Here is a 21105-nt window from a genome sequence, read left to right as displayed (position 1 = left end):
TTAATTCTAGTGCAGGGTGACAAAGAAGGATCCAACTTTAATTTTCTGCAGGTGCTTAACCAGTTCTGCCAGCACAACTTGTTGAAGAGGGTGTCTTTCTTCCATTCTATTTTTTTTGGCTCCCTTGTCAAAGATTAGGTGGCCATAGGCCTGTGGTTTAATATCTGGGTCCTCAGTTCTATTCCATTGGTCTTCAGGCCTGTTCTTCTGCCAGTACCAAGCTGTTTTGATAATTATAGCTCTGTAATAGAGTCTAAACTTTGGAATTGAAATTCCTCCAGCGCTGTTCTTTCTGCTAAGAAGTGTTTTTGCTATACGGGGTCTTTTATTATTCCACATGAAATTTTGCATTGCCTCTTCTATTTGTTTAAAGAATGCCATTGGGATATTGATGGGTATTGTGTTGAATTTGTAGATAGCCCTTGGTAAGATTGTCATTTTCACAAGGTTGATTCTTACAATCCAGGAGTATGGGAGGTTTTTTTCATTTCCTTAGTTCTGCTTTAATTTCCTTTTTTAAAAAAGGGTTTAAATTTCAAATATCCAAATACAAATAAATTCAATATATCAGATAACAAAGTGAGATACTATACCAATATGAGATAACCAAGGGAGAGCAAAGGAGATGAGAGACAACATAGTACATTAAGGACAACAATCATTCATTATATGGCTTTTGTTTCAATATCCTGGAGGTCCTTTCAATTAGCTTCACATTATATGGCCTTATGTATCAAGATTTGAAATTTGATAGAGAAGGGGGGAAAACCAAGACAGGTGGGGGGTATGGGGGGGAGGGAAATGGGTACCAAGACATGTGAAAGGGTATCAATGTATGTGAATTAATGCACCTTCTATCTGGAAAATATCATGTAACCCTTTTACTAATTACAATTAAAAAATATGGAAAAAAAAGGGTTTAAAGTTTTCATCAAAAAGGTCCTTTACATTCTTAGTTAAGCTAATTCCTAGGTACTTTATTTTCTTTGAGGCTATTGGGAAAGGAGTTTCTTTCCTGATTATTGCCTCGTTCCTATCACTGTTGGCGTAGAGGAAGGCATTTGATTTTTGAGGGTTAATTTTATAGCCTGCTACCCTTCCAAAGTTTTGAATCAGCTCAAGGAGCTTGGGAGTAGAGTCTATAGGATTCTTTAAATACAGAATCATGTCATCTGCAAAGAGGGAGAGTTTTATTTCCTCTTTCCCTACTTGGATCCCCTTTATGCTTGCTTCTTGCCTTATTACACTGGCTAGGAATTCTAATACTATGTTAAAGAGGAGTGGAGAGGGTGGGCATCCTTGTCTCGTTCCTGATTTTAGAGGGAATGGCTTTAGCTTTTCACCATTAAGTGTAATAGTAGCAGTAGGTTTCTCATACACAGCCTCTATTACATTGAGGAATGTTCCATGGATTCCTAGTTTCTCCAGAGCTTTTAACATAAAGGGGTGTTGGATCTTGTCAAATGCCTTTTCCACATTTATTGAGACAATCATGTGATTTTTGTCCTTGCTCCTGTTGATGTGTTGAATTATATTAATTGATTTGCGTATGTTGAACCAGCTTTGCCTCCCTGTGATGAATCCTGTTTGATCATAGTGTATAATTTTTTTGATGAGTTGTTGTAGACCATTGGCCAGTATTTTGTTGAGAAGTTTTGCATCGATGTTCATCCAAGAAACAGGTCTATAGTTCTCTTTCTTTGATGAATCTCTATCTGGTTTGGGGATGAAGGTTATACTGGCTTCATAGAATGAGTTAGGTAAAGAACCTTCATTTTCAATTTCATTGAAGAGCTTGAGGAGTATTGGTGTGAGCTCTGCTTTGAAGGCCTTATAGAATTCAACTGTGAATCCATCTGTCCCTGGGCTTTTCTTAGGTGGAAGCTCTCTTATTGCCATTTCTATTTCAGAGCTTGAAATAGGCCTGTTGTGTTGGGTTAGTTCCTCTTGGTTCAGTGTGGGTATGTTAATATTGCCTAGGAATTCATCCATTTCTTCTAGATTCTCAAATTTGTTGACATAAAGGTTTGAGAAGTATTCCCTCATGATATTCTGGATCTTGGTAATTTCTGTCGTGACATTACCATTTTCGTCTGTGATTTTGTTTATTTCGGTATGCTCTCTTCTTTTTTTGGTAAGATTTGCTAAGGGTTTGTCAATTTTGTTAATTCTTTCAAAGAACCAACTCCTTCTCTTGTTGAGTCTTTCTATAGTGTTTTGGACTCCAAATCATTTAATTCTGCTTTGATTTTAATAATTTGCTTTCTTCTACTGGGATTAGGGTTGGTTTGTTGCTCTTTTTCCAGGAGCTTAAGGTGAGACATTAACTTGTTGGTTTGTGATTTTTCCAACTTGTTGTTGTAGGCACTCAGCGCTATAAATTTTCCTCTGAGTACTGCCTTTGCCTTGTCCCAAAGGAATTGGTATTTTGTGTGCTCCTTATTGTTAAATTTCATAAAATATTGGATTTCTGTTCTGATCTCTGCGAAGACCCATTGGTGATTCAACAATGTGTTGTTCAGTCTCCATGAGTTACAGGGTTTTCGTTGGTGGAGATGTGTGTTCAGTTCCAATTTGATGCCTTTGTAGTCTGAGAGCGTGCAATGAATAATTTCAGTGTTTCTGAATCTGTCCAGGTTTGTTTTATGGCCTAAGATGTGGTCTATTTTGGAAAATGTTCCATGTGCTGCTGAGAAAAACGTTTATTGTGTTGTTGCTGGGTGGAATATTCTGCAGATGTCTGTTAGATCTAGTTGGTCTATATAGTTGTTCAGTTCTAAGGTTTCTCTGTTGAGTTTTTGCCTTGTTGGTCTGTCCATAGGTAAGGGTGGTGTGTTAAAGTCACCAACAATCACTGTGTTTTGATCTATGTATGGTTTCAGTGTAAGTAAGGTTGGCTTGATGAAGTTTGGAGCTCCGGGATTGGATGTGTAAATATTTAGGATCGTTATGTCTTCCTGGAGGAAAGATCCCTTTAGTAGTATGTAGTAACCTTCTTTGTCTTTTCGTACTAATTTTGGTTTGAAGTCTATTTTATCTGATATGAGGATGGCAACTCCAGCCTGTTTATGGGGGCCGTTAGCTTGATAGAGTTTATTCTAGCCTCTCATTTTCAAAAGATTTTTGGATTTTGGGGGGGTAAGATGTGTCTCTTGAAGACAGCAGAACAATGGATCTTGCTTTTTGATCCAACTAGACAGAGTATGATGTTTAATTGGAGAGTTAAGTCCATTGATATTGAGAGTTAGGATTGAGAGGTATTTACGAGTTCCTGCCATTTTTAAAAGCTTTTATTAGGGCCTGTGTCTTGATAGTTCTTGTGGTCCTTAGATGGTATGATGTTAAGGTGCCATTTCTTTCTCCTATATTGCATTTATTTTGGTTTTCTATATGTAGAACATCTTTCAGAATTTTCTGTAGTGTTGGTTTTGTTGCTACATATTGTTGCAGCTTTTCCCTGGAATGGAATGTTTTTATTGTTCCCTCAGTTATGAATGAGAGCTTAGCTGGTACAGTATTCTTGGTTGGTAGTTATTTGACTTCAGGGCATGACAGATATGCTTCCAGTCACTTCTTGCTTGCATGGTCTCTGCTGAGAAATCTGGGGTTATTCTTTTTTTTTTTGCCAGTCCTGGGCTTGAGCTCAGGGCCTGAGCACTGTCCTTGGATTTTCTCAAGGCTACAGCTCTACCACTTGAGCCTCAGCACCACTTCTGGCTTTTTTCTATGTATGTGGTACCGAGGAATCGAACCTGGGTCTTCATGCATGCTAGGCAAGCACTTTAACCACTAGGCCAAACTCCTGGCCCTGGGGTTATTCTTATTGGTTTGCCTCTATAGGTTATTGATCCCTTTTCCCTGCCTGCCTTTAGGATCCTTTCTTTGGTCTCTATTGATCCAGTTCGGATTACAATGTGGTCAGGTCTGTTTGGGGTTCTAAAAGCTTCTTGTGTCTAGATGGGCCTGCCCTTCTGGATATTTGGGAAATTCTCTGAGATGATTTCCTGAAGTATATTTCCAATACCATTTACCTCTTTCTCCAGACCCTCCTCAGTACCAATTAGCCTTAAATTAGGCTTCCTAATTGTATCTTGGACCTCCCGAAGCGCTCTCTCCTATTTCCTAGATTTGGATTGACTCATTTTCTGTTCTTTCTCTATAACAACTAAATTATCTTCAGCCCCGGAAAATCTCTCTTCTGCATTGTCTAACCTACTATCAAAGCTGTGTACGTTATTTTTCATCTCCCTTGCTTCTAATAGCTCATGTTTGATGCCTTGCATCTCTTCTTTTAGATCATGTATGGATTTCTTTAGCTCCTTGATTTCCATGTGAGTGATTAGCTCAGTAGCTTTATTTTCTTCGGACATTTGCTGGAGTTCGGTCACCTTTGTATTTGTGGATTCTATAAATCCATCCATTTTTCTTTGAAAAACCTTTATTATGGCCTCCTTTATGGCTTCTTCCTTTTCACTTATCACCTTCTTTATGGTTTTCTCTTGTTTAGCTATGGCTTCCTCCCTTATCTCTTTCTTTATATTTTCACATTTTTCATTAATGTTGTTTATCAATTGCATTTGTATATCACTTGGAAGACTCTCCTCTAGGTTTGCTAGTGACTGTTCCATTGTCTGTTTACATTGGGTGGGGGATGTTATTCCTTGTTTTGACATTTTTCTTGAGTTTCTTGTTCTGCCCATTTGAAAATGAGAGCAAGATTAATACTACACACGATTATACTTTCTCAGATATAACCAACCTAGACCTCTGTAGTTGGTAGACACTAGATGTTCACAATTTTTGATTGTTGTTATCACTCTTTCTTTTTGTGCACTCACAGACCAGTCTAATACAACCACCAATACAACCTGTTGGGTGGGTGGGAGCTGGGACAGCTCTGCTTCCCTTGGTGGGTTGCTGAGTCTTAGTGTAGCCCGCCTGTCATTCTCCAGTCAGAGGGCTGGGAGTTGAGCCTGTTGGGCGGGTGGGAGTTGGGACAGCTCCGCCTCCCATGGTGGGTGCTGGGTCTTAGAGCTGCCTATCTGTCAGTCTCCAGTCAATGGCCTGAGGGAGGGGGCTGTTGAGGGAAGGGACAGGATTCTAAATTCCTTGCCCCCTTGCTCCTGCCAATCTTTCTCAGGTGGGGTGGAGGGGTCTGAGTTAAATTCTATTGCTTGGAACCAGCTCCGCTTTCCCGATGGGTTTGGGGACCCACTGTGTTACTCACGCCTGTGGGTTCCATCTGTGGGTGTTCCACAGTGTTGGGGAGTCTTTCACTCCCCTCGGGTCTCCTCCACTGCCTGTGTTCCCCTGCTTGCTGTCTGGGTTCCGCTGCTTCTGAGGCTCGCTGGCCCGGTCCTATGGTGGTTTCTGCAGCGGTCGGGGCTGCCCGCTGCTGCTTTTGGCGGCTTGGAGCCAGCAGCGAGGGGTGGGAGAGGGTCCTCGCATTCCGAATTCTTTGAGAAAGTTGGATGTGAGCTTTATCTGGATTTCTTTTCCGGTTTGAGTCCTTCTCCATTGCTTTTTGAGTTTGTTGTTGTGGATTTCTTAAGGTAGTTGGCTCGTGGGACTCCCTGGTTCTCTCTTTTTGTGAGAGAGAGCTAGGCAGCATCCCTATTGTCTCGGCGCCATCTTCCATCTGTCAAAATTAAAGCTATATTCTAAAAAATTCATACTTGTTGGTACTTCAGACAAATTATAATAAATTCAGGCTATAGTTACTATTATTTTTAGGTATATTTAGGGTAAATGATACTTGATTTTATACCAAAAAAATAGTGTCAGGCTGCTTTTTTATGTGTTTTGAAAATATTATTGGCCAAAGGTTAGTGGCGCCTTAGAAAACTCACCTCCAACATTACCAAAATAGAAAAAGGCTCCCAGCTTGGTGTTGCTGACTACTGGTGCCTTTGTTGATTCCAAAATCAAGAATTCCCTATTCTTCCTTAAAACCTTACAGATTCAAACATACACAATTAAGAAGAAAGAAAGTATCAGTAAATCTTTCCAAAAAGTAAGCCTCTATGAGGCAAATATGATTATTTGCAAACCTGCTACACTGTTAGCTTTGCATTAAGAAGAGCTGACTAGTTTTATGTTTGAACATACGGAAAGAGGAGTGGAAATCACTAATACACAAATTCTTACAAAAAATTGAGGATAAAGATAACGTAGGAATTACAATGGTTCCAGGACAGCATGATTAGAACAAAGATGAACCCAACTTATATCAGAAATACACCAGGCAGCAGAGACAGAACATTAGGAAAAACACAAAAGGTATTCCAGGGAGTGTCAGAGTTGCCTTAGCACCATCTTGATATGTCAGTTTCAATGCTTTCCCCTTCCTTCCATCAATCAGAAGAGTATGGATGAACATATTTAGGATGAGGACAAACATAACTAAAGCTCAGCGCCAGGTCTCCAGGGCAGCCAAACAGTACTGGGAGCTCAGCCCAGACGAATCTTCCTCCTGGGCTGTAGGAATCTGCGGGAATCCGGCAGGATTCCCTCCAAGTACCTCCAACCCCAAACTTTTTGTCCTCTTCTGGGCTCCAACCCAGGAGGCCTCTTTACCACTTCCCCTCTGTGCCATCACTACCTAGAGGAGTCTCTGGGGCTGGTGGGGGTCTTTCTGGATCTTGACAATGGAACGGGGACTTTCTTGAACGTGGCTAGGAATTGCCTTCTCTGGAGATACCCCACCGGCTCCATCCACTTCCCGGTCAGGCCTTTCATTTCCAGAGGCGCTCCATTGCCCTAAGGAAAGAGCCCAACCCCAGACTCTCCAGGACTCTCCAGAGCCGGGGGAGCTGGGCAGGTCTGCCTCTGGTGCAGTTGGGGTCTGCCCTCCTGGTTTCCCGGTGGGCCGAGGAGAAGCCACCCCACCAGGACAAGCTCGGGGCCCTGAGGCCAGGCCACGGGTCTCCGTAGGCCCTGTCACGGGTCGAGTCTCTTGGGTGGTCTGCGGTTCCCCTTGGCGTCCCCCCTTGGGTTCCCAGTGGGAACCGAAGTGGTTTGTGGTTGTCATCATCCACAGAGGCCTGGGAGGGAACCGAGACGGACAGCTGACCGAACAATTGAGGTGTTTGGGTACCTCCGGCCGGAGGAGAGGGCCTGGGACTTCATGTGCTCCACACCCACCCTCCCCAAATCCCTCCTCTTGCTTTCTCGGGCTTCCTGGCCCTCTCTACTCCCCTAGCCATACACCCCTCTCTCCACCTCCTCCAATTTCTTTGCATTCGCACATGGGATCCCTCGCGTGTCCCTGGCTACTTGGTTCACCCTTGGCCTGGGGTTCTGTGGCCCCTCCCTCTACCCACCAGCAGATGGTTGTGGGAGAAAGTCTTTCTGAGGGGAATTAACCCATCCCGCAGCTGTACAGGAGGGAGGGCGCCAGTCCTGGAGGGAGGAACTGGTTAGACCACATTCCCAGAGGGTGCAGGTGGCGGAGGGGCGGGGCCTGCCCGCACTGGTCACCTGGCCCCCTGCATGGATACGCGGGCAGGTGGCGTGACCCTCTGGCACGGGCGTGTAGGCGCAATGTGCCGCCCTAGCTCCACCCCTGCCCCGGGTCTATAAAAGGCCGCGCGAAGCGCCCTGGCCTCCCTGTGTGGAGAAGATCCTGCTGCAGCCACAGGTACCGCCGGCCGGCGCTCCGAACTGGCCTACCCGTGCGGTGCGTGCTGAGGATCCCAGCGGGAGAACCTGCTCTCGGGCGTTCTCCGTGCTCTTTAAAGGGCGAAGATGGAAGCTGAGCTGGCCCGAGCCTTCCAGGAGGAGGTGAGGTGCCCCATCTGCCTGGACACCCTGATGGACCCGGTCACCATCAAATGCGGCCACTCGTTCTGTCGCCCGTGTCTCCGCCTGGCCTGGGAAGAAACCACGGCTCCGGCCAGGTGCCCTGCCTGCAGGGAGCCCTCCCAGCAAGGAGAGCCGAGATCCAACGTGGTGCTGAGCAGTGTGGTCTTCTTGGTGCGCAAGGCCAGCCTCCGCGGGTTCCTGAGCTCCCAGGAGCACAAGTGTGGGACCCACGGCGAGACCAAGCACATGTTCTGTGAGGAGGACGGCCGCCTCTGCTCCCAGGCCCTGGAGCACAGGGTGCACAGGCACCAGTGGGTGGACAGTGTAGCCGCCGACAGACGGGAGGCCCTCCTACAGCGCATGGAGACTTTGTGGGAGAAGAAAGAGGAGACCCAAGGAACATAGAGGAGCAGAAGGAGACCACGGCCCCGTTGGGTTTGGTTTATGCACCTGCACCTAACGATTACCCAGGCATTTTATGCCACCCCGGGCCTCCTAGGACTCCAGGAGGGTGAAAGGCAATTAGCAGAAGAAATGCTTCCTGACCTTGGAAGGACTTCAGCACAGCTCCAGACTATGGAGGGGCACTTGCTCCAGACACAAGGTCACCTCTGGAGCATGTACCAGGAGCTGGTGCGGGCCTACCAGAAGCCGGATGTGGAGCTCCTCCAGGACTTCAGAGACGCCCTGGAGCGGTGTGAGCTCGCCTTGCTCTTCCTGCCCCAGCACCTGGAGCCATTGCTCGCCCCACCTAGCATCCCCCGGCTGGTGGAGCGCCTCAGCCCGTACCGAGTGGAGGTGGGCTTCGGCCCCTGGATCACCCGGGAAGCTCGAGACCCGCCCAGGAACGCGCAGCTTCCGGGGAGGAAGAGCCCAGCCACCATGTGGCGCTCGGCGTCCAGGTCTTCAGCTCCGGCCAACACTGCTGGGAGTTCAGCCCAGACGACTCTTCCTCCTGGGCGGTGGGAGTCTTCGGGAATCCGGCAGGATTCCCTCCAAGTGCCTCCGACCCCGACCTTTTCGTCCGCTTCTGGGCCAAAGGCTCCGACCGGGGAGGCCTCTTTAGCACTTCCCCTCTGCGCCATCACTACCTAGAGGAGTCTCTGGGGCGGGTGGGGTCTTTCTGGATCTCGACAATGGAACAGCGACTTTCTTGAACTTGGCTAGGAATTGCCTTCTCTGGAGATACCCCACCGGCTCCATCCACTTCCCCGTCAGGCCTTTCATTTCCAGAGGCGCCCCGTTGGCCTAAGGAAAGGGCCCATCCCCAGACTCTCCAGAGCCGGGGGAGCGGGGCAGGTCCGCCTCTGGTGAAGTTGGGGTCTGCCCTTCTGGTTTCCCGGTGGGCCGAGGGGAAGCCACCTCACCAGGACAAGCTCGGGGCCCTTAGGCCAGGCCATGGGTGTTATTGGCACCCGTCCCGGGTCCGGTCTTCTGGCTGGTCGGCGGTCCCCCTTGCCGACCTCCCAGGAGTCTTTAGACCACATTCCCAAAGGTTGCAAGTGGAGTATCTGCGAGTCCTTCCTGTACATTTTCCACCAGGCCTCTTATATTGCCCTGCCTGGAAGGAGCGCCGAGATCCAACATGGTGATAACCAGTGTGGTCTTCCTGGTGTGGAAGGCCAGCCTCCTCATTTTCCTGACCCATGGAGAGATCAAGCAGATGTTCTGTGAGGACGAGGGCCTGCTCTGCCAGCCCTGCTCCCAGGACCTGAGCACAGGATAAACCCAGCCAACTGTTGAACTGAAGGATTTCGGGTCTGGTAGGAGGAAGCAATCTTAAGAGTGGCAAGCTGAAGAAAGTTTGGGTGTTCCTGCACTTGTTACACCCTGCCCCTAGGAATGATGTGCAAATTGTTGGTCTGGGACTTAGCCCCAGGCTCATAGGCGCAACGCCCTCCCCTAGCCCTAGCCCCTCCTTCTATAAAAGGCACAGTACTCTAGGGCTTCCCTCAGGCGGAGGGCACATGCTCCAGAAACAGTGTCACCTTTGCAAATCGATCCTTTAGTCTGGCCTGGACAGAGCCGATCTGGCGACCCCTTCTCGGTCCCCTGTTGAAGGTAGAGTCTCCCATTCTATTTTCTGGTATGCCAAGTGGAAGTCCCCTTACTGGCTAGGGGTCAATTAAGCTATGCTTCTCAATTATTTTAGTGCAATTCAAAGCAGTGCCAATGGAAATATTGAAAAGTCTCCAAGTGGAACTAGCACAACAATGTTCATTGCAGCACTATTTACCATAGCAAAGATAGGGAACCAACCCAGATGTCCCTCAGTTGATGAGTGGATCAACAAGATGTGGTATTTGTACACAATGGAATTCTATGCTGCTGTCAGAAAGAATGACATTGCCCCATTTGTTAGGAAATGGAAAGACTTAGAAAAAATCATATTAAGTGAAGTAAGCCAGACTCAAAGGAAGATAGGCTCAATGGTTTCCCTCATTTGTCATAACCAGTAGAAACCTTGGTCTCTCCTAGCGAGATTTGCAATAGAGCAAAACCTAGATACATAAGGCCATATAGTATGACGCTAAATGAAAGGACCTCCAGGATATAGAACCAAAAGCCATATAATGAGTGATTGTCATCCTTAATGTACTATGTTATCTCTCATCTCTTTTGCTGTCCCTTGATTATCTCATATTGTTACAGTATCTTACTTTATTATCTGATATATTAGATATATTTGTATTTGGTTATTTGAAATTCGATAGGGAAGGTGGGAAAACAGATGAGGGATGGGGGTGGGGGGAGGGAAATGGGGACCAAGACATGAGAAAGGACATCAATGTATGTGACTTAATGTACCTTCTGTCTGACAAATATAATGTAACCCTTCTATTAATTACAATAAAAATTATATGAAAAAAAAGAACTTCAGGCTCTTTTGTGCCCGGCTGGCTTTGAACCTTCATCCTCAAATCTCACCCACCTGAGTAGCTAGCATTTCAGGTGTGAGCCACTGAGCCAGGACCCATCATAGATTTTATGTCTATGTATTCATGTTTATATCTCTGAGAACATGTCAATAACCTTTGGTACCCTAGTATTGAATCATCATTGTAGTGTTTGATATTAGATCCATATCAAAGAGACCATGCTCCTTTTGTTCCTTTGGTCTTGACTTATCTCACTCAATATCATTTGTTCTAGTTTTATCCACTTCCCAGTGAATGCCATTATTTTATCTTGTCTCCTGGCTATGGAGAATTCCATTGTATATATGTAGCATTTTTCGCATCCATTTATCTCTATCGGGGCAACTGGGTTTTTTTTTCCATGGCTTGGTTATTGTGAATACTTCAGAGATGAACATGGCTGAGCAGGTGTCCTTATCATATCCTGGCTCATGTTGCTCAGGGTAGTTATCCAGGAGTGGTATGGCAGGATCATAGGGAAGGTCTATTTCTAGTTTTTTGAGAAACCTCCAAACTGCCCTCCAGAGTGGCTGAACTAGTTTCCAGTTCCAGGAGCAGTGCAGTAGGGTTTCTCTTTCTCCACATCCACACAAGCATTTGGGTTGTCATGTCTCTTTTTTTTGCCACTGCCTGTGTTGCACTCATTTTATTACTGTACTATGCCATGGTTTTTCAGATGTCAGGGGTAAGTACTTGTAGTATTGAGTAAATACGTCAGGCTTTCTCATCACCTAGCATAAGGTACATGACTAGAACTAGCACACTGAGACAACTTTACATGAAGCTTGCTTCAGAGTCTGTAGATACCATTGCTTTTCAGGTGAAATAACATAAAAATTATCTTAATTGAGGGAACGGGAGTTTGGCCTAGTGGTTAAAGTGCTTGCCTAGCATGCACAAAGACCCGGGTTCGATTCCTTGGTACCACATACATAGAAAAAAGCTGGAAGTGGAAGCTCAAGTGGTAGAGCTCTAGCCTTGAGAAAGTCCAAGGACAGTGCTCAGGCCCTCAGCTCAAGCCCAGGACTGGCAAAAAATTATCTTAATTGAATTATCAAAATATTGTTTGTCTGTGAGCATGAATCTCTTTGCCTAATTCATTCATATATTAAACAAGGCCAGTTTGACACATAAATCAGGAGTCTAAAATTTTAGGAAACATAGAAGCATTAGAGAGATTGCCTGGAAGAGTTCAACATCAATTAAAACACCTTACATTTATGCAAAACCACACACACCATCAATAACTGTACTGGAAGAAAGATGTCAGAGTGCTCCAATATCCGTTGGGGCTAAATATTAAGATGACAAACTTAGTCGCCTAAGAATGAGTGCCATTTGTTCTCAACAGAAATAAGGTTAGATTTAATTGTCTCTCAAATCTTGCCACAATTTTCCTGTCAAGTAGATATCTAAAATGACTTTTTAGTAGTTGCTTGTTTTGCAGTATGCATTGGCTGAGAGATCAGGTAGTGATGATGATTTGAATTGTGTACCCAATTCCTTAATGGTATGTTTCATATACATTTCTTCTATGCTGTCCATAATGATTAAAATCCAGAGTAAAAATTTCATAAGGAAATAAGAGAGTGACTTTCCCTCTGAATTTCTAGATTTCTTATTTTCACAAAGCATTTGTTTTTTTTTATTGTTGTTTATCTCACACAGACATTGAAGCAGGGATGTATCTATTATATATTTATAAATTTTAATGCTTATTTACCTATAATTCGGTTGTGTCCTTCTTGTCCCTTTGAATTATATGCTAAATGCGAACAAACGCAGCAATGGTTCTCCATAGACACTACACACCATATGTGGGGGAATTAGGAGAGAGCAAAGAAAGGGTGACATTATGCAAAGGGAAATGAACTCACTATTGATCTTATGAAATGGTAATTCCTGTTCATATTACCTTAATAAAAATAAAGAATAGAGGGCCAGGAGTTTGGCTTAGTGGTTGAGTGCTTGCCTAGCATGCACGAAGACCCGGTTTCAATTCCTTGGTACCATATACATAGAAAAAAGCCAGAAGTGGTGCTGAGGCTCAAGTGTTAGAGCTCTAGCCTTGAGAAAATCCAAGGACAGTGCTCAGGCCCTGAGCTCCAGCCTAGGACTGGCAAAAAAAGAAGAAAAAAGAAAAAAATAAAGAATAGAAATAATATTTTTAACCATGAAATTCATTTGGGTTCAAATTATTATTTTCTGAAGACCAATGTGGCTAAATAGAAGTTCAGGGTTTACTTTACTCTAATTACAGTAAATATATTGGTAATCTTGCCATATAAATTGCAACATACTGAAATTGTGACTAATTTTCCTAATGGAAATGTTTTTACATAATTAATACACACTAAGAACAGATATGAAGAACATGTATGCTCTTAATGTCAGGATTTTAATTCACTAGAACATTTCTTTGACTATTAGTTTTAGAAAACCTAAGTAGTAGTCATTGACTACTTATGAATTCTTTTCTTTTAGGTATCAGGAAAATATCTAATTTTTGAATGTTTCCAATATTATATTAAGAAGACATTTTCTGTGCACTTGTAGCTCTTTATCATAACTCTGAGCTAATGGAAATAATAAAGCAACTCATATAAATTATTGAAACTTCTCATAACTAGACACAAAAATCACAGTACTTCTTTCATGTCCAATATAGCTTTTTAGCTTTTTTATGACATATTATTTTATAATTTGTTTCAAGTTCCAGCACTACATTAAATAAAATAAGTGAAAATCCTTGCACACAAGTTGGTGTTTTGTGACAGATCCATTAATAAGTTTCTGTGTACAGTTTATACTATATAAATAAACACTAAATTCATTTAAAATACAATGGATATTATCTAAATATATTCATTTATAAATTAACACATAACTGTACTCACTCATGTATATCAATGTATTCATTTATATAGTATACAATTTGTTGTAAAAGACCCATACCTTTCTTCTGGTACTGCCAGAGAAAAATGTTCAAATCCTCTATTCTCAAAACTTCATTTTAAAAACAGGAGTCTTCATAGGAGACTTTATTTTAACACAAAAGTATAAACATTATGTTGATAATGTTCAAAATTGTACATCTATGAGTTCACAGAAGACAATATCTTAATTAAGTAATGAGAAACCACAAAGTGTTCTTAAAATTGTTACTGATACCATCAGTGACTGCAGACCTTAATCTGCAAGACTGAAAATATAATCTACAGTGCAAAACTAAGTTCTTCACTGAGTAGATCTGGGTACTTCACAAAAGAAAGAATTAACAGCAGTTTTACAATTCTGTATATATTGCCATTTGTGAATTTTCCTTTTATTCAACCAAATTTCTTATGAAAGTTCAAATGTTCTACTGCAATATCTCCCTCTGTTTAGCTGTCAAAAAATTTGCAGCATGGTATTAGACAGCTGCCCAAATTCCACCCACGGGACCTGATGTGGCTGTTTCCACAAGCAAAACTTCTAGTGACTCAAGGGACAATTGCCATTTTTAGCATTTGTTAGAAATGACGAGTAAAAATTGCTTCATTTGGAAAAAAGCTTCATAGGAATTATATTATGCACAAAAAGCTACATAATCAGCTTAGTTTCTAATACTATACTGAAAATGAAGATTTTAAATGGCAACTTTCTTAGTAGTGACTGTATTTTGGTAATAATTATTTCCTTTTCAAATGCTCCAAAGATCACAGTCACAAACCAAAGTTAACAAACTCAATGATTCTAAAGTGACTCATGAAACAAACGGTGATCACTTAAAAAATATATTTAGGTGTAAGTATTAAAACAGGTTAGAATTCATTGTAAGATTTGAAGCCTGGTTTTTGTGGCTCACACCTGTAATCCTCATGATTCAAAGCCAGAGTACCTGCTATTTACCACCAAATGTAAAGCAGGGAATGAAGGTGAGGCTCAAGTGGTAAACCACTAGCCTTGAGCACAAGGTGACAAGAAGGCTCCCAGATCCTGAGATCAAATTCGAGAACCTGCACTGCAAAAGAAAAAGAAAAAAAAATGCAAACAAATTTAAGATTTTAAGAAAGAATGGGGACCAACACATGAGCAAGGGTATCAATGTATATGAAGTAATGTACCTTCTATCTGGTGAATATAATGTAATCTTTCTTTTAATTACAATAATAATATATTAAAAAAAGATTTTAAGAAAGAAATAGTCATTCTGAACCCTTGCCATCAAAGTCTCTTCTCAAATTTGATAATTGGTCCTTACTCTCAAAACAATGTTAATCATGTTTCCTAGGCCCAATGTTGACAACTGCCGAAAAGTAACTTCATGGTAAAGGCTGTGCCCAGGTGATCCACGGTTCTGGAAAGAGTAGAATACGTGAAAGTCACAGTCGATGGAGAGATATTAAGTCTTAGGGCTCTCTCATTTCTTGTTTGTTTTGATTTGCTTTGTAGATTTGCTCCCAAAAGGAAAATGAGTATGACTTGTACAATTCTGATCATTAAACAAGAAAAATGCTGTTCAGAGTACTGAGAATAGCGCCCTCAGTGGGAACACACTTGCTGGGGCGTGGCTCCCCTCTTTTTGGTCCTGTGAAAGAAGAGTAGAGGATAGATGGTCCCATTCTTGTCAGTCAGCTTTATAATCAGCGAGACCACTGGTCATAGTACTCTGTCTGCCACATCTGTGGAGTAGTCAGAAGAAATAGTGGCAGTCTCTCCTTCCAATGACCTATGCTGAAGTGTCCTGCACACATTAACATGGCACCTTCTTGCAACCTGAACACACAGTTTCAAACTTGCATTTAGAAAAATAACTATGAAATGGACACTGCATTTGAACCCTTAATCCCTTCTCTTTTCCAGCCTCACTCCTCCAAACTTGACCTAACTTTAATTCTCCTCTATACTTAGTGAATTCACTTTAGAAGTAGCCATTTTCTTAATAAATCTTTGCTTTTCCCCTCAGTTACAATTCCCTATACAAAATGTTTCATTGCAAACCCAAGCAGAAAATACCTGTAACCTATTGCCTTTCTGTCTATTCATGCAAATTCCAAATTCTAATTTAGAGTCAAGCTTCTTGAGAGGCCTTCATTTTTCCTGCTTTTTGGACATCTAGTTCAATCAGGTCCTTTTAAAGGGTGTCAGTTAGCTTACATTTGTGGAGAGCAATTGTTAATTCAAATCTGAACACTGGATATGAGTTTGTACCCTTGACAGCACCGGTATGGAGAAATGATTTTTTGATATGATGCTCTTCTTTTCCATCACTTCCTGCAGTGGAACATTAACTAAGCATTTTCTAGAACACTCAGAACTGGATATAGATATTAGAAGACACACGATGGCCCATGTGTCTTCTGTAATGTCATCATAACTGTACAACCTCTGATTGGGAAGGCTGGAATTATTATGGGGAAGAGTGAATTTTCCTCCCAAGGAAAAGAAAATGAGAAAACAAAACAAAACAAAAATTAATGTTAGAATGACACCAAGGAAGACAGTACATGCAGGGTTATGTGAATAAAATATAATGGTTTCCCTCATTTGTCATAATCAGTAGAAACCTTGGGCTCTCCTAGCAGAGATTTACAATAGAGCAAAACCTAGATACATAAGGCCATATACGTTGACGCTAAATGAAATGACCTCCAGGATATAGAAACAAAAGCCATATAATGAGTGATTGTTGTCCTTAATGTACTATGTTATCTCTCATCTCTTTTGCTGTCCTTTGGTTATCTCATATGGTTACAGTATTTTACCTTGTTATCTGATATATTGTATATATGTTTATTTGGTTATTTGAAATTGGATAGGGAAGGGGGAAAAACAAGATGATGGGTGGGGTTGTGGGGAGGGAAATGGGGACCAAGACATGAGAAAGGGTATCAATGTTTGTGAAGTAATGCATCTTCTGTCTGGTGAATATAATGTAATCCTTCTATTAATTGCAATAAAAATATATGAAAAAAACTCACCACAAAAAAACCTCAGTAGAATTTTAAAAATTCAGCTTCATGGCTCTTAGATCCAAACAGTACAAGAGTGAGAACTCAATATTTGCATACCCAATGGTATGGACATTATATTGGAAATATAAACACAACTACATAGACATAAAAAACTATGACTCTACAGACATAATGTTTTATTACATAGATTAATATGTATCTATGGCATACAAACCCTCAATCTAATTTTAATTATGTTCTAAAATCTAAGTGCTCGTGATTGTATATAGAGATTCCCTTCTTGAATACATATTTGTTAAATATGTCATTTGAAATATGAACATTGAAAAATCAGTTAAATTCTTTAATAAAAAATAAAAAAAAATTCAGCTTCCTTATAGGAAATAGCTAAATTCTTACTGTATTTTCTGAATTAGAAGAAACCAACTAGAAGTAGGTCAAAAGTGATAAGACTGAATGTTCAAATGAAGCATAAGCAGGACTCTGGGCATGCTTGTCTTAGAGTTAGATGACTACCAAGAACTATGTCTCTCCAACTAGACAATGCAAATTTGGCCAAGTCTGTAGCACAGGCATTAATATACATTTGCATAAGCAGTGTAAATTAATTTGCCTGTGTAGCATTTGAGTGTTTATTTTAAAGAATTTACAGGACAATACTACATTCAAATACCTCTGAAAAGATTAGTTATGAAATTTTAATAATTCATTCATGTTTCTTCTGACTTGATATGTTTTTATATGGTGCCATTAATATCTTTATATGCTTGTGTTTAAAAGAATTTGGGGTTTGAATTTAGGGCTTCATATTTTAGACTCTGCAGCTTGAGTTTTGGTTCTGACCCATTTATCAACTTATTTTTGAGATGAGGTCTTGCTTATGTTGCTCTATCTATCCTGAACTGCAAAGTACTATTTAGTCTTCCATCGTTGATAAAGGCATTGGGCCGGGAGTGAGTGTGCCCTAGTGTAGTGTGTTCATCAATCATGTATGAAGCCCTCTGTTCAATTCCCTAGTACCACATACACAGAAAAAGCCAGAAGTAGTTCTATGTCTCAAGTGGCAGAATGGTTGCCTTGAAAAGGACAGTGCGCAGACCCTGAGCTCAAGTCCCAGGACTGGCCAAAAAACAAAAAAGGCATTTACCAACAAATGCAGCTTTATTTCACAGAGTTGGTGTCTCATGAACTTTCTTTGTTAGGGCAAAAAAAATCCAATTTCCTTGTCTCAACTTCTCATGTAGATGTAATGACAGATGTGTGCCACTTTACTCATCTATTGCCTGAAATTTAATTTCTAAAACTTTTTATCTTGGAGAAGATCTTCTGATTTCTATATCTCAAATAGCTAGGATTATAGGTATTGAAACCCGGAGTCCAGCTTAAATAGATTTTAAAAATTAGCATTAGCCTGCTGCTAGCATATTATGCATTTGCTGTATGAGAGATACCACAGATTCATTATCTTTTCACAGTTTTTTCATTGTCTTCCCTCTTCTTTTATCAGGGTAAATTGCCTTTGATCTGAGGCCAACAACTTCTAACATAGTTTCCATCTTTCTTCATGATTAAATTCATATCCAGAGAGCTGGTCAAAAGAGAGGTCTACAATTTCAGGATCACATTGTTAAAGACAAATAGACATCCCTCTGTTCTCTTTTTTGTTCTTGCTTTCTGGAAAAAGAAAAATGCTCAAATGGAATCTCTGATTGCAGTGATTAAAATACATCTTTGGGTATTTACTTTAAAGACTGTTCTTGTGAATATGCATATTTGTCAAAAAATAAGGAAGCAGTTCATACAGCAGTTTGACATCTTCTTTTTATTGGAAACAATGTACACATTTGCATGTATAATTTTAAACCCACATATATATGACATGCATATATATGTGCACAGGTATGTATATAAAATATACATGTATGTAAATATATGGATGCATGTATATGGAGTATAAATGTATAGAAATATATGAATGAATGTATATGAGGTATATATGTAATATATCCATGTATTCATATATGTGTGTATGTACACATATGATGCAGTATACATACATATATACAAATATAGAGAGAACTTTGTAGTACTCTCAAGAGTCATACTGTACCATACATGTGTATGATAAAGTGTGTTATATATGATAAATCTATATATAGTATATCTATATATACATAGATATATCTATGTATATATAGATATACTATATATATGATTTATCAATATATACATAGATTTATAGATAGTATAATAAATGATGCATTCGAGGATATATGATAGAGTGTGCCTCTTGACAGCACTAGCAAGTCTGTTACTATTCTAGAGACCATGTTGTCTTCAGAAATTGTAGCCCATTTTTCTTCTATCATTGAATTTTTACATAAATAAATAAATACTTAAATAGAAGAAGTGCTATGTAATTCTATAGATCTCTGAGTGTATCTGCTAGAAGAGACAAGCCTTTCCTATAGCCTCTAAGTATTGGAGAATGGCAGCCTTACTAAACTTAGCAGTGATGCAGAAAATGATTTACAGAGACCCTCAGCTCAAAAGCACAGAACTGTGACCAGGTGCTCCCATTTCTTGCCTGAAAGAGTGAAAAAAAAAACCTTCAAAACTCTTCCTTCATTTGGGATCACAGTGCCTAAAGTAGAGAAAAGCTTTTTTCTTATATTTTCCTTGTTTCACCTGTGGGGATATCGCTTCTAAGTTTGGATGATTACTTTTCTTATGGTGAACTTGAAATGACATCAATAAAAAATCTGCTCACACTTATTTTTAAAAAGGAAAGGAATGATTCACAAGTTTCTTGTTACTTTTGAGTCATGTCATGGATCAAAATATATGCCAGAGCTGTTTTTTTTTCCTTCCATGTTTCCTTCTTCCTTCATCATTTGCATATACACCAGTTCTAGGAATTGTGAATCCATACCTTTACTTAAACTGTAATTAAATACTGATACATTTTTTAAAAGTTTGTATACATAGTATCTAAAAGGGATCAGTAACTATCTTCATTATAAAAATGAGAATTATTGGGGCCAGGAGTTTGGCTTAGTGGTGGAGTGTTTGCCTAGCATTCACAAAGACCAGGGTTTGATTCCTTGGTACCATAAACATAGAAAAACAGCCAGAAGTGATACTGAGGCTCAAGTGGTAGAGCTCTAGCCTTGAGAAAGTCTAAGGAAAGTGCTCAGACCCTGAGCTCAAGGCCAGGACTGGCAAAAAAAAATGAGGAATTATTTTTAAAACTTTCTTGTCAGAGTGATGTATAGAAGTGTTACATTTACATTCCTAGAAAATAAGAAATTGTTATCAACTAGAATTTTAGTTTATATTGATGTGTGTGTGCACATGTGCTTGTGTGTGTGGTGTGTGTGTGTATGTATATACTTTCAGGCAGTTAATTAGAGATAAGGATCTCCTGGGTTGTTCTACCTGGGCTGGCTTCAGATCGTAATCCTCCGATCTTAGCCTCCTGAGTAGTTAGGATTACAGGTGCTACGCACTTGTGCTGACTGTAAATATGATGAAGAATTGCTTGGTAAATTTCATAGAAGAAAAAAGAATCATTATAGTATACTAGGAAGGAAAATGTAGATATTAGCAAGTACATGAAGTCTCTTACAATAGAAATCGATATATCATGAAGTTCTACTTAAAACTGAGAAAGAGCGCGAGCTGGTATGTTCTCCTTGTTAACCGAGATGGTCTTTTAAAAAATATATGCTTATTCAAAATTAATATGAACTCTAGGCAGTGAGCTATAAAATTTACTGTGGAATTAACAGCAATTTTTCAGAATACTAGTTGTAAGGAATTAAGTTATATACAACATTTAACTGCATAGAATATTATGCTTTATTTTCAGTAGCATTTACTGTGTTCTTGTAAGTGGCATTATTATCGGTGGGCATTATTTGAACAGCATATCATCAAGGATAAAATAGTATATTCTCCCTCATGTTTGAAAAATAACTCAGTATATTGACTGAATCATTTTGTCATTTGCATAGGGCTTTGAATTAAGGAATTTTTGAATTATAGAGATCTAAGGAATTCCTTTCACAGAAATGGAATCACCATTTCACAATTAAGAGGATGCTGGGGTCTATATAATTTTCTTACTTTTGACTGCTAATATTCTTTCTTTTTCTCCAAGTATGCCATCTTTGCAATACCTGTTGTTATCTGCTTTACAGGCAGAACAAAGGGAGGGAGAAAAGGAATGGGGGAGGGAGAGAAGAAGAAAGGAAGGAAAGAAGGATAGAAGGAAGGAAGGAAGGAATACCAATTTTGTCTCCACCTCTTAATATTCCAGAACATTCTATTGCATAGGTAATATATGGTTCACCTGATATTTGACCTTGTTTTCTGGTATGAAATTATTTTGTTCCTTAGTGTAATGATGAATCTCTACTATTGCC

At 40.6% G+C, this 21105-nt stretch overlaps 1 protein-coding gene across 1 annotated transcript; it reads left to right on the top strand.

The window, feature by feature from the left end:
• The first annotated feature begins 7746 nt into the window (after window positions 1-7746).
• On the top strand, window positions 7747-8208 carry LOC150068487 (tripartite motif-containing protein 43-like). Its single transcript, XM_090328661.1, has one exon. The coding sequence runs from the start codon at window positions 7747-7749 to the stop codon at window positions 8206-8208; it is 462 nt and encodes a 153-aa protein (XP_090184787.1).
• The last annotated feature ends 12897 nt before the right edge of the window (window positions 8209-21105 follow it).

This window comes from Megascapheus bottae, chromosome 1 (genome assembly GCF_031878675.1).
Source record: "Megascapheus bottae isolate mThoBot1 chromosome 1, mThoBot2.hap1, whole genome shotgun sequence".
In the NCBI taxonomy this organism is placed as follows: Eukaryota; Metazoa; Chordata; class Mammalia; order Rodentia; family Geomyidae; genus Megascapheus; species Megascapheus bottae.
This window is presented reverse-complemented; position numbering and strand designations above follow the sequence as displayed.

Bases quoted from the DNA above. Each gene is read 5' to 3' on its own strand.
- LOC150068487 (XM_090328661.1), top strand. From the start codon at position 7,747: ATGGAAGCTGAGCTGGCCCGAGCCTTCCAGGAGGAGGTGAGGTGCCCC.